Source organism: Phaethon lepturus, unplaced genomic scaffold (assembly GCF_000687285.1).
Source record: "Phaethon lepturus isolate BGI_N335 unplaced genomic scaffold, ASM68728v1 scaffold22739, whole genome shotgun sequence".
Classification (NCBI taxonomy): domain Eukaryota; kingdom Metazoa; phylum Chordata; class Aves; order Phaethontiformes; family Phaethontidae; genus Phaethon; species Phaethon lepturus.
Window position 1 is genome coordinate 24,267 of NW_010563962.1, and position 17,365 is coordinate 41,631.

General features: G+C 50.1%; 1 protein-coding gene across 1 annotated transcript in view; it reads left to right on the top strand.

Annotated features, from left to right (window-relative positions):
- The window catches only part of LOC104626699 (SH3 and PX domain-containing protein 2B-like), a gene marked incomplete at both ends in the record, with an annotated part of 36,690 nt that overhangs the window by 12,193 nt on the left and 7,132 nt on the right, over positions 1 to 17,365 (top strand). The window contains one exon of the mRNA XM_010294689.1: positions 7,937 to 8,012. Within this exon, the coding sequence (XP_010292991.1) occupies positions 7,937 to 8,012 (76 nt within the window). The remainder of the gene's footprint in view (positions 1 to 7,936; positions 8,013 to 17,365) is intronic.

Consider the following 17,365-nt stretch of genomic DNA (forward strand, 5'->3'; position numbering starts at 1 on the left):
TTCCGGGACAGCTCCAACGGGGCTGTTGTTCTGTGGTCTTTGGCCCCAGTCTGGGGCAGGTGGCACAGCTCTTCCCTGCTCCCATACTGAGGCACCTTCCAGGGATACTTCCCGATGTGACACAGCCCCAGCTGTGCTGGAGGGATGTTCCCATGGATGGGATGGGGAAGAGGAAGCGGCGCAGACCAGTGTCACCCCTGGGTATTGCTGCTCTGTTCCCAAGCGTGTCTACCGGCAAGAGTCACTTCCCACGGCTGGGTCGCTGTGGTGAATTATGGATGCTGTAGGGGTTGTTTGGTGGTGTTAATGCTCTTCTTCTGGAAGTGCTGCAGCTTTCAGTGCTCATCTGTGCAGTCTGGGACCTGCCTACCCAGCCTAATGCCATCTAGAGGCTGCAATTATCAGAAATTAAGTGGAAAATGCATTAGTATAGTACTGTAAAGAGAATGATGACTTCCAGGATTCAGCACCAATGAATCAAACGTAAAAAGCAATGTATTTTAATCACCCAAGAAGCAGACAGAGAGATTAGCAGCTTCGTGAGGAGCCTGTGTTAGTGGAAATTGCTTGGTGCTCTTCTCCAAATGTGAGGTTTTCTTTTTCTTTTTTTAAACACTAAACTTTCTCCTTAGTCGGTCCCGAATATATTCTTCATAGGCTTACAAAAGGAGGGGAAGCAAGCACTGCTTTTCAGGCGTTGTTTGGGCCATCCAAAAATGAGTGGCGGTCTGGATCCCACCATCTTGGGGTGTCTCACCTGATACCTTAATGGAGCTGGGTTTGGGGAATGTGAAGCTTTGTCTGCCCTCTGGTTCCTTTCTGGGTGCCTCCAAGTGGGCACCCAGAGCTTCTTGTTGCTTTTGAAAACACACAGACTTCAAACGTCTTAAACCATGATTTTTTTAGTGCTCTTGGAAACGCGCTTTCTGTATGAGCGCAGAACAGACACAGGAGTCACTGCAGGGAGCAGGGCTTGGCTTGACCAGAGAGAAACCTATCTGGAGACCAAGGGTATTTCTCTTCCTCCTTCCGTGACTCTCTCTTTCACCCATCTGCTGCAATTAGCATGTGGTGTTTGTTGCGATGATGGTATCGGTGACTAGAAGCTTCTATCCTTTCATTGTTGATAAACAAACGTGATACTCTTTTAGTCATTTCTGGGGGGTTAAGTTTCAAGGCTGGATGATAGAACAGGAGGCTTCTTAATCTGAGGTTAATACAGGCTTTTAGGGGTTAGACGCTTGGGGCCAAGTGCCTCCTTTGTCAGAATCCCAGCAGCCCTGGGAGCGTGCAGTGCCCGTCGTGGTCTCGATTGCTTAAGCCAGAGGTGAGTGTAGCTGATTTTCTGCTTAGAGAATCAGTGGGTGCTTGGGCTGGAAACTTCCTCCATCCTACGCAGTGGAAGCTTCTTGCTCAGTGGCTTTTGGAGAACCATTGCACTCAGACCAGACCCAGGGATGCGAAGCTGCCACATCCTCCGAGCCCCGGTGTGCCAGCAGAGCCCAGCAGCTCCCCGGGCTTGGTCCATGTGGTTTATGGGCAAGCACCTGGGGCAGCACAGACCTGGCGGTGGCTCAGTCCTGAGGCTGGCTGTGGCAGCATGGGCAGAGGGATGTGTCCTGCCCAGCCCCGCGGCTGTGGCCCCCTCCATGCCAGTGAGCTATTCACAGGCACCAATGTCTCCCTCTGTCTAATGCTTCCTGTGATTTCATAGGAAATTTCTCTTCCAGTGGCAGCTGCTGCCAATTTGTGTAGCCCTTTTTCTCTGACCTCAGTTAATTCTTTTTTCTCTGTTGCTGAGCGATGCTTAAAGTTTTCCATCAGGTTTTCACAATCCAGCCTCTGTGATGCCATTTCCTGGTGCTGAGTAGGTCAGGATTGCCCCTGGCCCGGTAATGCGTAAAATAGGCTTGAATGTCTCATCCCTTGCACCAGAAAAACAGGAACTGGGAAGAAACTGTGGTCATCAAGAAACCACTCAGTTGTGCTGCCCTTCGGCTCCCATTACTGCTATTGAACAACCACTCGCTTTGGCCCCTGAATGGGCTTTACATGGTGTACCACCAGTAGAGTCCTTCCCCAGGCTTGAGCTCCTCAGCTCAGCATCACTGACACTTGGGATGTAATCTTGCTCCATGTTGATTTTTCTGTCTTCTGGGCTGTTGCGTTTCCCCTATTTTTCCTCACAGACAGTCCATGTGGATGCAGGGAAGGTGCCTCTCATAGGATTGCAAAGAGCCTGACCACCAGTAGCCTGTGAGCCGCTGCCAGATGTCGTTCTGTTTTCCAGTCTATCTGCTTGACAGATGTTCACTGAACCAGCTGGTTCTGGGGCATGAGGGTGTTTTGATCTGCAGGAGCACGTTTGCAAACTCTCTGTTTCTCAGTGCACAGCCGTGTCCCTCATCACGTCCCCATGGGGCTGCGGTGCTGCTGTGATGGCAGGCATTGCTGGACCTGCACCCCTTTCCCACTGCAATTGGAGATCAGTGGGATGCTGACCCTTGGGGGACCCTTCTTCCATTAGATGAGACCTGACTAACGCCCTGCTGAGCACGTTGAGCTCAGGGTGAGCACTGTCTGTTCAGGTCCCCATCTGGAGTTCACCACAGGGACAGCCAGGCATGTGGTATGCCCGGCTGCCTGCAGCATTCTCCCCCTCACACGGAGCAGGGCCAACGGGGAGTTTGGGAGTGTGGGATGAGAGTAGGCTTGGCTCAGACCCGTCTTTCCCCCATGGCAAGCTGCTGCCTCCTCTCAGCAGGGAGGCTGTTGCTCTCACAAAGAGTCTTCTGTGATTCTGCCGCTGCGCACTCAGCCAGACTCTGAAGCCTTTTGTTGAACTCCTTTTTTTCCCCTTTTCCCTCCGGGTGGTGTCAAAAGCTGACTTCTCTGCTCTGGGTAACGGATGCGTCTGGTGGAGGCACGGATTAGGTCAGCTCTTGCTTGCTAGACCAAGAAGGAGGAACGTGGTTTTATGCCTAACCTCTGTCACACAGGCAAAGCGAATCCTGTTGGTAAGAGAAGGGGGAACTTCCCTCGCCCTGTGCCTGTGATTACGGCTCATGGCCTGGCTCCGACATCGGCTCCTGGTGTTGTGCAAGAGTGGAAGAGTTTGTTCTCCTCGCCTGGGTATTTCATCACCCCCCAGCCCGTGCTGGTATATCTTTCTGTTGGGTGACGCACACCATCCCCTCCATCAGTTGGCAAAGACTTGCTTTCTCTTCTGCATCCTTGGTACGTGCCACGCAAGCCCCAACACTCTGTAATGGAGAGCCTGTGCTTTAGAGCAGCTTAACAAAAGCAAATCCCACAGAGTCCACCCCCAGTTGCAGAGGACTTGCTGCAAATCCGTGCCCTTCTGGTTCCTCATTATTGGGGGAATGCAGGACCTCTGTGTTCATTTCACCTTGACATTTTTCTTTCCACCAGACCAGAATTTAAATGAAAAATAATAATTTTTTTCCTCACCTTTATGTTTTAGAGGGGAAAACTTTTCGACTTTATTGTGGAGAGCAGAAGAGAGGCAGCAAAGTGATGACACACCTTATTATCTACCAGCACTTGGCTGGAGGTGTTGGTTTGGTTTATTTTGCAGAGAATTCTTGGAGTTTGATTCCATCCGGGAAGCAATAGGGCATACTTGCAGGCTGTTAGACCTGGAGCCCTGCTCCTGCAGCAGGCGCATCCCTCTGGCATTACACCATCAGCTCTTATTTGGGCAAAGCCCTTCCTGAATGCTCTGCTTCCTGGGAATACTGCTGAGCACGTACATTCCCCTCTCCCTAGGATCCCCTGCAGCCCGCAGAACTCTTAATTGATTCAATTAGGATATTATCTTATGAGTTTCCTGTTAATGAAGAAGCTGTCTGCCAACATGTTAGCTGTTGATACAAAGCTGCTTTTGAAAGGTTCCCTCTCCCAGGGAGGCCCCGCCGGCGTTATCGCCTGCCCTGTTGATGCTCGGCCACAGGGCCAGCGTGCTCCCACGGTGCACATGGACCTTCAGCTCGCTCCAGAAAGACTCTCTGCCCAGACATTTCTGGGTTAATAAGAAAAACAGCTACTTGATAAGATAAATGGGTGGTGGAGAAATAGCAGGAGAAATGTGGCGCTGTGCCCTGTCCTGGTGTGTGGCTGTGGGAAGCCCCGCTGCGGGTCGGATATGCCACTGAGATGTCCGTGCCCGCGACCTGGCTTCGGGAGCCAGGCCCTGGCAGCCATGTGATCACCCTCCCACCCAGCATTACTGGGAAGGAGTTGGTAAAAAGTGTGAGACAACAGCTTCCTACACAATGAAAACACACCAAAATGTGTGCTTTAAATTGCACCTGCTCCAATTTTTTTTTTTTTTTTTAAGATTCTGTCACAAACACTTTAAAAAAATCTTGGAAGGGGAGAAACAATAGGGTTTTTGTTTCTTTTTTTCTCTTCATTTTTCTCCCCAGCCTGGCTGAGCGCCTTGCTGCGAGCCAGACTGGCACTTGGCCTCTCTGTGTTCTCCGTGCTCGGCGGGGGTAGCTGTGCTCCGAAGGGCTGTGTGTCTGCCTGCCTCTCACCTGCCCCGTCTTCCCCTTTTCCTGGGATCTTGGATGGCCTGGCAAGTTTTCCCTTCTGAGAGTGTGATGTGGGTAGTCTTGTTTGGAGCTTGAATGCAAACCCTCGCCGCTGAGATGATTTGTGGGAGTCTCTCTGTGCTGGGGAGAAGGGTGCTCTCCCGGGAAACCTGCCCTGCCTTGTCTCTGGTGTGCCTCTGTTTCTGCAGACCATCCTCTGTGCATCCCTCCCCCAGGGCTTGTGGGGTTGCTGTACTTTTACCCTTTTTCTATCCCTTTTGCAGGACTGTGTTTGCTCTCCTTGGCTTTCCTGGGCAAGAGACGTCAGCTTCTGCTGCGGTCTCCATCCTGCAAAATCAGCAGGAGTAAGATGGGCCAGAAAAGGGTACAGGGAGACTCAAAACCCAGAGAACTGCCAGCCGGCTTCCTCTGGGTCTCTGGAGGATCTCTCAGCTCTGGAGCTGACCTTTCCCCATCGCTGCTTTGTGCTTTTCCTCACTGCAACTTTACGGCATGTGGTGCTACGGAGAGCTGTCAGCCCACGACCCACGGGCTGGATTTCTGCAGACGTGTGCTCTTGTATCTTGCTAACGCAAACTGCCTGCCGTGATTACATCCGGCGCTGGGGTTGTTTTCTTTGGAGTGGGTCTTTTAGCTGTTCTTCAACCACAGGCTTATGCCTAGTAAAACTGATGAACTAGTATTTGCTGCTGCCTTCTCCAGAGCCGTGTGATGTGGCAGCCACGCTGGGTGGGACCCACGGGACCGACCCCTCTGCCTTGCTCCTTCCCCATCTTCCTCTCTTTTTGTGCAGGCCACAGGGCGCTCCAGGCACCTTGTGACCTCTTTTCTTCCCTCCAGCAAGAGAAGAGGTAGCAGCTTGTGAGGGCACAGGCGTGACGGCACCGACCCGCGGCAGGCGGTGCAGTGTCTGGTCAGGCTGGGCTGGTGCTGGTGGCTCTGGGCTGGAGGGGAGCAGGGTGGCTGCAGGGAGAGGGTCCCCACACTGCCTCCTGCTTGCTGAGCAGCCACTGCAAGGAGCACTTTCAGTCATGAAAAAGGAAATGGAGGACTTCTGGGATGAAGTTCTGGCCGGGTTTGGTGGGATCACATGGTCGGGAGCGGATCTGGCCAGGAGCACAGCCCAGGCACGTGCATACGGCAGAAAACATGGCTTGCACCGTTCACGCCTTGGAGGCTCTCAGTGCTCCCGGGAGCGAGAGCGCCTCAGCTCGCATTCAAAACTGAGAGGAGGAGAAAGCTTCCAGCGGCTGAAGTATTGTGCTGCTTAACAGCAATCAGATGTGCGGCGTTTGCGACTTGTTTTGCTCACCCTTCGGCAGTCACAAGCTTTCCCGAGCTCTTCCCAACAGGAGGAGCCGGGCCAGAGGCGCGTCTCCACTGTAGCACAACACGGGTGTTTTGCAGGGTAATGGGGATGTGGTGTCATCCTTTATTTTCCGGGGCTGAGGGAAGAGCAGGAGGGCATCGCGTGCCCAGGGAGGCTGGGGAAGTGGTGCTGCCCGGGGAGCCTGCAGTGCCTCAGGAAGGCGAGTCCTCCCTCGGCCGTGCTCGCTTTGTGGTTGCTGGTAACATCACCACAGTCCCCAGTTATTGCTGAGTTTGGAGTAATTTTCTTTGGTGTAAACTCTTTAAAATTTGCTTTGAGAAGAAGCTGTAAACAGGGTTCATTTGTGCTTAATGTCATCCTGGTTTTCAGTTGTCTTGTTTTCATTTTGAAGAGAATATTTAAGAGCTTCTTTTGGTTTTCCTGTTTTCTTTGGGAGTGTTGGCGGAGTTTTTTATTTCTTCTCAAAATATAAGAAAAATACTTCCTTCCTTCTGCCCCCCTCCACCAAACCTCAAGAAATTTATCCTGGTGCATCTGAGATCCAAGAAAAAAAATACAAGTATTGCATGTGCAGGAGTGCAGAAGGCTATATCGACAAAAAGGACTTAGCTTTAGCATTACAGTGCTTTAAACAAGCTCATGCCTAGCAGCAGAGGAGTCCACAGCCCTTAGCTGGGAGCAGAGACCTCCTGTAAAAAGCACGGGGTAGAATAGTTGCCAAAGAATAAGAGCCATGAAAAGCAGGGAGCCAGGTGGGACACATCCCAGGGGGTATCAGGACCCCAGAGTTTGGCCCTGGATGGACTCCCCATGGTGAAGGGGTTCCCCATGTTACGTGACGGAGCAGCAGATAGGAGGGAGCGTGGCCTCTCGTGGGATTAATGGCTCAGGCTCTCTGGTTGCATAGTTTCCTCTTTTCATGAAATACTTTAAATATTAATTGGGCCAGAGGAGAATGGCTCTTTAGACTTTGTAGGTGCTCAGGACACTTCCTAGGCGGGTTGTCTCCAGTGCTTCCGTAAGTGCTTAATTATTTATGCAGAGTGTACTAGCTCCAATAAGAGAGGGCAAGACCCATTTCAAATAGCCTGGGAACCAAGGAGCTCTTCAGGTGATGGGAAACTGAGCTCAGATCCATGCCCCAGAAAAAACAAGGGAGAGTTTGCATCTCCCTCCCCATCCTTCCAAAGGAGTATCTGAGTGGTTGGATGGATGGCTGGGCCTGCTCTTTCTATTCTTCTGCTCTGTGTACAATGCAAAGCCTAATCCAAATGGTGTTTTCCAGCAAGACCAAGTAAAGGAAATGCTGAGGACGTGGGTGCTGCCAGGGCATCGGTATTAAGCATCATAACAGCTGCAAGGAAGTTATGTGCGTGTGCTGAAGCCAGCAAGAGCAAGATCTGGTTATCACCCTCTTTGCTGACTAAACATACTAATTGCAGTTGCATCAGTCAGGAAATGATTTCTTTAATGCTGAAAATCCCATAAGACATTCATCCCTCAAAGCCTGTGTAGCACACAGTGTTCCCCAAACTTGACATATAACTTTATGGCCTTTTGCGGGCAAACATGAGTTGGTGCCATGAGTCCAAGTCAGCTGTAGTCCAGGAACTGTTGTCAGTGCTGTGTAATGCTTGAGCTAATAAGCTTAAAATATGCCTTTTTTTGAGGAGCTTCTGAGATCTAGTGACTAAGGTTCATCATGATGAAACTTAATAGTTGTAGAAATGCAGGTAACATAAATCACCCGTGCTGAGCAGAATGATATCTCACCACAGATGAGCAACATCAGTGGTGAGAAATGTCTTGAAAGTAGTGGCGATGATGCTAAGATCTTGTGGTTCTGGCACTGCTTTCAATGAGCTTCCCTTGGTGCTGCAGGTCACCATACCCTGGCTGATGGTGCTGCGTACAATGTCTCAGGACACTCCTGGTTTTAGAGAATGAGCTTCAGCTCCTCTTGGGGAGAGTGGCCTTGTGTCATGCAAGTTAATCACTTTAATCACCTCTCTTGTATTTCCTTTTCTAGATGCAAATGCTGGACAAGTTTCCGATGGAAGGAGGGCAGAAGGACCCCAAGCAAAGGATCATCCCCTTTCTCCCAGGTAGGTTAGTGGGCTCCAGCAAAAACCATGCTGGTTTTGGTGTGGCAGGAGCTTTTTCCTTCTGTGTATGAGGATACTCATGCTTTAGCTCTTATCTCCTGAACCATCTGAGCAATAGCAAGTTCTTGGCCTGCACCATGTCCATTAAAACATCTGTATTTGTTAGCAGTGTGCCCAGCGAGTGTTAAACCCCTCAGTCGTTCTCTCTCCCTCCTGAACTCATTAGTGAAGGACTTCAGCTGAGCAGCTCCGCTTGCACAGCTTCTGCCAGGAGCAACCTCCACAGCAGCCAGCTTGTTTTCAGAAGGCCAGCACGGCACAGGGCTGAGGATCGTGTGAGGCTCCCCAGGAACTGCTTATACGCTGTTTTTCCTGTCCCATGCAACCCAAAGGGCCATCCAGAGAGAAGGAAAAAACAATTGAATTCCACACATTAAATTAAGCTGATTGACAGCCGTGGCTTCCTCCCATGATGTTCGGGACTGGTTGCTCAAAGACAGGATTTCTGTGGCATGACGTGTGCCCTGCCAGCCCGGTGTGCAGCTGAGTGTTTGTATGCCCGAGGAGCGGTTGCAATGGTCTGTTGCAAACTTTGTGGTGTGGGGGATTGCTTGTGGCTGCCCTTTGGTGCTGCTGCTACGGGTGAAAAAAAAAAAACCCTAATGTGCCTTGCAAAAATAACCAGCCTAAGGGGGCTCTAGGAGTCTTTCATGCACCCATAGCTAATGCCTTTGACCACAGAGTTGTCTTTACCCCCACACCCAAGTAGCTAATGGGCATATTTAGAAACGTCACGGTACCATAATCACTTCCAGTGACTGTCACATCCATTTAGTGCAGCCCTTTGTGCTGTGCTTTGCCTCCTGGCCTTTCTGGAAACATAAAGGCATTTAGTGGGCTTTACTTTTCTCTGGCTGGCATGAAGAAAATCATTTACGCCTCTTTCTGAGCAAGAGAAACCTGTCTGGGTTTCCTATAGAGGGATTTCTGATTCTGGCTTGTCCTTGTAACATCAGCAAAAGCAAAGCACACCTGACATTAATACAGCAGAAAAGCCCTCACTGTACAAGTATTCCTGCCAGCAAGGAGTGGGAGGAAAAATGGAAGCCAAACTGGCAAAGGGCATAACTTGGAAAAATTGGACATACAGTTTGGCTGTGCAGCACTTGCAGAAAATTCCCACCAAAATGCTGCTATTTTTGGAAGGCAGCAATTGGGCTCGGGAAACCTGGTCGGAGCACTGCTTCTCACAGCACACTCATCAATATTTGTTTCTTCTTCTTGGTGTTGAAATAGTTTCCCTTTGCTAAGAGGCATGTCATTGGGATTTCCATTGGAGGAAAAAGGGGGCTGGAGTTGCTGGAAAATAAAGGCTGGCTCTTGTGTTGGAATGCAGTTTTGGGGAGTTAGGATGACCATACTCAGAGGAGCTTGTGCATTTGTGTGTGTCCTCTGCAGAGATGTTTGCCCTTTTGCGCTGGTCCCCTTTTTGCAACAGGATTAAATAATATCGTTTTCAGAGGTAGTCACACATTGACTTGGAAAACCGCTAGTTCGTGCTTCTCCCAGAAATTTTTCCTGACATTTCATTTTCTTGACCTGCAGCTTTACCACTTGTACTTTCACATGCCAGCACAGGGCAAGGGGTGGTGTGGTGAGAAGATCCCAGCACAGGGTGGTGTCCTACCTCCAAGCAGGAGGTAGCCACTGGAAAGACAGATAATGTTGCATCTGCCTGTCCTCATGGGGCAGCTTCAGAAGTCCTCTTGCTTCAGGGAATTTGTGTTACTAAGAAGTGGGAATCATGTTGCTTTTGCCCTCCTGCCTTTGCTGCACATCACCCAGAGGTCAGGAGCTGGTGGCTTTCTCTGGAGCAGGACGATGAGCTGTACCTCCCTGGTGAGATGGCTTGCAAGCTGTGTCTGCTTCTGAGAGAGGACTTCACTTAGGGGTAAGGGAAGGGTCTTTTAATAGTTGCTGGCTATGCTAGAGGATGTACAAAGCAGTGTGGTTCCTTTCTGGAGCAGTTTTTGGTCTTCCCACTTTGGGAATGGCAATGGGTTTTGTTACTTACAGCTGAACCCAAACTTCGTCCCTCTCTGCCTAGGGGAGCCATCTACGTGAGCTCGGTGCAAACAGCCTGGGTCTCTTTCTCTACAAAATGTGGGTCCAGTATGCTTAGTCTTGCTAGGGTTTTGATTATGTTCAGCTTGTGTGAGTACTGTAGTTTGTTCCCAATCTCATTTTGAGCAACATTTTTAGTGTCTGAATTTCACTACCAGTGGAGATTTGGCTCCAGTGATTTACTGAAAGTACGCTGCTTTCTGGGAAGTCCATTGTAGCGTAACATTAGACATTGTGGCCACTGCAATATTCAAAAATGTCTCCTGTGACCCTGTGCCTCCTGCAGCTCTGTCTTTCTTAGTAAGTCCCTAAGCGTCCCAAAATCAGAGTCACTGCCACGACCTGAGAAGGTGCCATCTGGGTTTGTCTGTCAGGCTGGTTTCCTGGAACGGGAAGAGAGTTCCATGATTACTCCGTAGTTACAACATCCAACCCACAGGAACTCTGTTTGCTCTGTGTTGCTTCATTTTGTTAATGTTTGCTTCGAGGATTTGACTTCTTGGAAATTTCTAGAGACTTTGGGTCTTTTGAAGTAGATCTCTGATAGTATCAGAAAACAGTCTCGTAAGTGCAAGTCCTTCAGCCCACTCAGCTCTTCTGAAGTGGCGTCATAAAGCTGGGTCCTCTGAAGCGGAGCAAAGCAATTGTACTTGAGGTTTGGGGCCGGGGGTTGGCACCACGCTCATCCCATAGCACAGCTTGGTGGGGTCTGGTTTTGCCTGGCAAGACATTGCAGTGCTCCTGCACCATGCCTGAAAAGCCTCTGCTGCCATTTAGGGGAATTTGAAGTGGACTCTTGGCTACTTTTGCTGGCTTTGAGCCCCTGGCACAGCCTGCCTGGCTTCATGTGGTGCTAAGGATGGCCCCTCAAAACAGCTCTGGCAGCACCCAGCCCATGCGTGGCATCGGCTGCAGGCCCTGGAGCAGAGTCAGGAGCAGCTGGTGAGAGGGAAGAGACCTGTCACTGTCTGGCCCGGGGGACGTCGTGCTGGGCAGCTCCATCCTCGCCTGCAGGAGTTCACACTAAGGGTTACACGTGTGTTGGCTGGGAGATGATGGTATGGAGACCCCAGGAAAGAATGAACTAAGAAAACAAATGAGCTCAGTTGGGCCTGCTGAGTAAGGGCTGTGCCAGATCTTTCAGGAAACAGCTTTTATAAGGAGAGTGGAGCCTTCCAAACTTTGTACAGCCCGAGTGGCCTGGAGCAGATCCTGGCCAGTCTGCTTCGCTGGAAACGTGAGCCTCAGCAAGGAGGGGTTGCCTGAGGCTGACCTAACTTTGGCTGTAAAATTGCTTTTTAGGAAGCTTTAGCTACAGACAATAGTGAACTCCCAAGAAGGGAGGAGAACGGGGGTTCAGTCGGATAAAAAGTAGGGTAAAAAGCAGAATGATGCGTCCTTTCTACTCCCTTCCCAGCCTGCCAAGCTGCTCGGCATGGGCATCAGTGGTGCCCACATACTTTGGGGCTTTTCTCCCAGAACAACTGTGAGGATGCTAATAGCCCTCCACACAGGCCCCATGAAGGAGGTGGAGGACAACTCATCCATTTTCCAGCTACAGTACCAGACCTTCCCCAGTCCCACTGCGTCTTCCTCAGAGCTGGAGATGGGGCAAAAGATGGGGCCTTGATTACTATTTTCTGCTCTAGCAAGATGGGCATTTCTGCTATAGCACTGTTGGGTGGACGGTCCCAGGCTAGCTTGCAGCCCATAATCAGTACGGTTGCCTTTTCTGTAGGGTTTCCACTAACCCTGCTGATGTGCAGATAGTATTACCCCAGGCAGACTGCTGTGCTGAAGCAGCTGCTCTGCTTTTGACCTTTGAGCTGTCTTTAAACAAACTACCTTACTTTCTCGTGGCACTGAAGACCATAGGAAAAATGGCCTTGGAAACATTTTGCTCCAGTGAACTCTTACATTTCTCAGTGAGCCCTTGCATGGATGAGTTGCAGTGCGGCTTTGGAGAACGTTTTGGGGCATCTTCTGATGCAGTTCTACTCTCTTGATCATGAAGAAAAGCTGCCGAGTCTGATGGGATAGCCAGAACTCAAAGGATTTACTAAGTAGGAGACTGCCTTTCCTCCTTCTTGTCTTCTTCTCAACTCTTTGTCTTTGCAGAAATGTCTTTTTTTTTTTTTTTTTTCAGTAGGAAGGGTAGCAAGGCCATTGCTGTCCTGCAATAGCAAAGCATGAATCGTTTGGGGTAGGAAGCCCAGGTACCGAGGGTTGCTGTTGAGCTGGGTGAAGAAAAGGTATCTCCTCTTGCAGCAACAAACTGACCCAATGATGCCATGAAGAGCTTTCACTGTTTTAGCCAAGGCCAAAATCATTCTCCTATATCATAGGTAGCAGCCCTTGAAGCCTTGGGGGCTCTCCACTGTCTTTTCTTCCATGGAGACTTCATGACCTATTCCTCTGGCCACCTCATCCAATGCCTGAGAGATGTCTTGCCCCCTCTCTTGTGCTCTGTAGTTTTCCCAGTAATTGCTGGCAAATAGGACTAACTGTGCTCCTTCCAGCAGGATCTCAAACTGTTGAGAGTGTAAGGGGTTGTCTTCACAGAAGAACTGTTTAATTCAGCTTCATTTCACAATGTATGGAACTCCATGCCTATGCTATACCCAGGACAGACCCAGAGGCACGTTGCTGGTCCCCCTCCTTTTTGCCAGGATATGTGCACAGTGCAGGACTTTGCCAAACAGATGCTAAGTGCAGGGTTCCTGGAAATGCCATCTCCCATGCCTGCTTCCCCATCCTAGGAATAGCCCACGTAGCTGGCCGCTCCATGGGCTGGGACTAATTATGTGTACATTTGGGGCTGCCTTTTTTTGAAGTGAGTTTGGAACCTGTGCCAGGGAAAATCTGGATGTGATTTGAAAGGTGCGGAGAAGTGAATTCTTTCCGAGGCAGTGGGGTGAGGGGGAGAGAGGGGGGAGTCCTTCAGGGTAGAGCAAGAGGCACAGACGGTTTTCCACTCTTGAAATATCTGGCTTGGTTTGCGGCCGTGATCGGCAGGCTGATGTGTTTCAGGTTCTCTGCCCCTCCAGCTTGCTGGAGATAACAGCAAGAGCCTCTGGCTAGAGAGGAGCCTCAACAATTTTGCTGGCTGAAATGTTTCTGCCTTGCTTTTTTCAGCTCCTTACTCCCCAGTATAACTTCAGCTCTGCCTGAAGAGGGAATAATTCCCACAAGAGGGAATAATTTGCAGAACCTGTTTCCCTATCTGTTTGTTTGGAGAGATTAACCCCTCTTGTGGCATGCCTGCTCTATCTTGCACTGCTGGAGACCCGAATTCCTTACAGCCCTTTCCCCAAGCTCTCCTCTGACATTCTGCAGTCCTTGACAAATGGCTGAGGCAGCGGGACCGTGCTGCATCCATCGCTCTGCAGCCGCCGCTCCGGAGCTGCTGCCGCACCCTTTGCTCTCGGCCGATCAGATAAAGCAAAGCAGCTTTGGTTAGCTGCAAAGGCAGGGTTCCTCCAGTCCTGCGAGAGCAGAAGCTTTCTGGCACCAGAGGAGTTTTCATGAGCAGAGTATCTTCAGTGGAGCTTCTCTGGCTGGTGGAAGGTCCGCTGCGTGGGGGATGGAGCTCATGCCCCCCAAGGATGACCTGCAGTGGGTGGTGGGCACCAGGCTCCTCTTCCTGCCCAGCTGGGTACGAGGCAGCACACACAGTGTTATTTCTGCTGTTGAAGCCCTGAGCCCAGTGATATGCAGCTTAAATGCAGAAAGGCAACCTCTGCTCCAGCTGTGGATAGGAAGGAAAAGCCAGCAGGTTGTCCTGTGTCCTGGCTGGACTGTAGCAGTGAAAGGACTGTCACAGTGGGGATTTGTGGGGGAAAGGACCGCAGGAATTGTGGCAAAGGAAGGTTTTAAGGAGGGATTTGAAGGAAACCATGCCATGGCATGGCAGTGTTTACAGGAAAGCTCTGCCCAGGGTGAAGCACAGCATGGGACAGTTGGGACACCAGCTGTTTTGGGACAGTGCTGGGTGGCCTGAGGTTCACAGAGGCACGCTGAGTGGATTTGCTGCCTGTTCATCATGTTGGATGAACTCGTGCTGATATGTGATGGGCCTCTGGCCACAGTGGATGGAAATAAGTAGCAGTGGTGGAGGAGTGTGCCTGTGGAAGAAGGGAAGAAAGGAGGAGTGCAGCTGCGTTGGTGGGACGTAGAGCTTCATAACTGGGGAGCTTTGCATCCCAGGAGGTTGTGAACTCTATCCACTGACTGATGGAGTCTCAAAACAGCATCAAGGTGCTCTGCTTTGGTTTTCCAGGCTTCCCTCCCAGCTGGCTTCTTGCTGTCGTCAGCCCAGAGCTCAGGGCAGTGGAAGAGAGGAAGGGAAAGCACTGGGACAATTTGGGCACCAGAGCTGAGCGGATCGTGCCTGGTGGGTCAAAAGGGGAGGGTGCGAAGGAGTCGGACAGGGGAAGGGAAAAGCGGGCATAAGTGCCCATAGCTGTCTTTCCAGGCTGCTTACGAGGTCTCCCCTGCTCTGCCCTGCCGCTGTCCAGCTGGGGACATGGGACACTTGCTGCCAACTCAGAATTCCCTCAGATGTGGTCAGACATTGGCTTTGTGGAAGGTCGAGATCTTTTTGTTAGGTTTCTCACCTCCACAGTTCCCCTCTGAGAACCAGCTGGTGTGTCCCCAGTGCTGAAGCACCTGTACTGGTATTTGCTTGGCTGTAAAAACAAACCAGGGTCAATGAAGAGTTGGCAAGGGGAGCCCAAGAGGTGGCTTCTGCTCCTTTGTTACTCTTGAATTTGTCTTTTCTTTGGGTAGGTAAAAGCCTCAGTTGCATGGAAGCAGTCTCTGAAGAGCAGAGCTGGCTCGGGCCGCAGGCGAGGTGTCAGCTCAGTGCTGCGTGCAGCACAGGGAGGGCACGGTGCTTCCCCTTCATGGAGCGAGGGGTCCTGGGCAGGAGCAGCAGGGCAAGAATTAGCATCACTTGCCCCTGGGATTTCTTCCCTGTGGTGAATCCTCTGCCAAGGGCTGTCGCTCATGCACTGGCCCTGTCCTGGGATGTTTGGGGGATAGGCGACACTGGGGTCTTCTCCTGGACGCTGCTGTGGCGGAGGTCCTCTGCCTGCCCCAGCTGCTTTCATGTTGTGTATAAAGTACCCGGTGATTTCTGGAAAGCACTGCATAAAAAGCTGGATACTTTTATTATTTTTGGGTGGTGAAATTAAATTTTCATGTAAATATTTATGACAGCTTACCTTTTTTTTTTTAAATTAAACTAATCCTTGTTACTCCAAGGCAACCTTACACTAATAATCTGTTCTGCATTGCTTAATTCCTCCCAGCAGCTCTAACCAGACAATAAATGTATGAAACGTGACATCAGGTATAGATGGGGAGATGTAGACAGGGAACATCCACCCGCTTTCACACTGAAGATAAATGTAGAGAGACTTAATTTGCTTTGATTTTTTTAAGGAGGTGCATATATTTCAGCGCTTTCCCTTTGAGTTTTATCCCCTCTAACTTTAAAGGATGGGTTGTGTTGGTCAGACTTCAAATGCTGGTGGAGAATTATAATGCTGCCAGGTTGCGCTTAAAGAGCAGATGTGTGCAAAGCACCTAACTTCTGCTGGGAAAGGAGGGGAGCAGATGTATAGCAAGAAAGCACGTTCAATGCTTTGGTGCATCTACAGTTATATTGATGTAATGTATAATAAATATATTCACTGGAGTAAAGTGTTGTATATTCTGCTGAAGAAAGAATACTTTCTAAATTGTAACTTGTACACAGAGTGCCTTCGAGCTACTGTCCTCCTCAGAGGCACCATTTTTTCCCTGTAATAGGTTTTCAAGATCCAGAAAAAGCAGGCAGCATGTCCGGGATTCTGGGTACTTCTTGCGCAGGGAGACTTGCCAGGACAGCCACTCCATAGTAGTGCCTTATCTCTGTCTTCTTCTTCCAAAATCAACTTACTTGACACGCTCTCAGATGATAAATGTCCAGTCTACTCATAGCTTTGTGTGTGTAAAGGACAGTGTATTTTACTGCACTTCCTTGTGCAGTGACTTTCTTGTGCTAGCGGGGAGGGAGACTCATTGCTCTGACTGCTCATGCGTGACATTATGTATGTAAATAAAAAAATCCAATCATTTCTGAGTGCGTGAGATGCGGAAAGAGGGAGAGGCTGGTGAAGTGGAGCCTGCAGCAGCACTGACCTTACCAGCTGATGGAAAACCCCGCTAATCAGGGAGATGTGCGGAATTGCCTTCCTTCGCATGTCTTCCCTGTTGTATTCCTCACGCTGATGTTGAGGCTGAGGGCAGGAGCACTGCTATGAGGCCGTTTGGAGTACAGTGAGTCTGACCAAAGGATGTTCTTAAACAGAAAGTAGAGCTGGTAGTTATTTTTCTCATATTGGAGAAAATTTTGCTGAGTTTGCAGGCATCCAGGAGTCAAGTATCTGAACTGCATCATGGCTGTCCTTGCTCTTGCTAGATACCACAAAGGCAACTGAGATTGCTCCCCCTTCATTGTCGCTCTGCATCTCTCACGCTGGAGATTTACTGAGTGAACTCAGTCCAGACAACTGGGAAACTTAACTGGGGAAAATGAAACCCCAGAGACCTTCCCCTCTTTTCTGCTGCCATCTTTCTGTGAATATGTTTCTCCTCACCATTCTGCACGGCTTGCCTTTGCCTGGAGCTAGGTTACGCTTCTTCTAGTTACCCTTCTCCCAAGTAACTAGTGGTAGGACGAGAGAAAATGGCCTCAAGTTGCACCAGGGGAGGTTGAGATTGGATATTAGGAAAAATTTCTTCACCGAGAGAGTGGCCAAGCATTGGAACAGGTTTCCCAGGGAGGTGGTGGAGTCACCATCTCTGGAAGTATTCAAAAAACGTGTGGATGTGGTGCTTCAGGACATGGTTTAGTGGGCGTGGTGGCGTTGGGTTAACGGTTGGACTTGATGATCTTGAATGTCCTTTCCAACCTTAGTGATTCTGTGATTCTGTGATATGCTGTGCCAAAGCTGGGCCAGTGACCGAGCCCTTTTCTGCACAGTCCCTATGTGTCAGGTTGCTCGTTGGAAGAAGCCAGGATAGCAATTATCCAACAGAGTCTTCAAACTTAACTTCCCTCTTGCCTTGGCCCATCAGCCCATTTCTTTGCCCTGTGTTTCCTTTAGGAGCTAGAGAACTAATCCTGAGCCTTCTCCACCCCTTCAGCATGAAGGATTATCTGCTGTGGGCAGGAGGAAGAG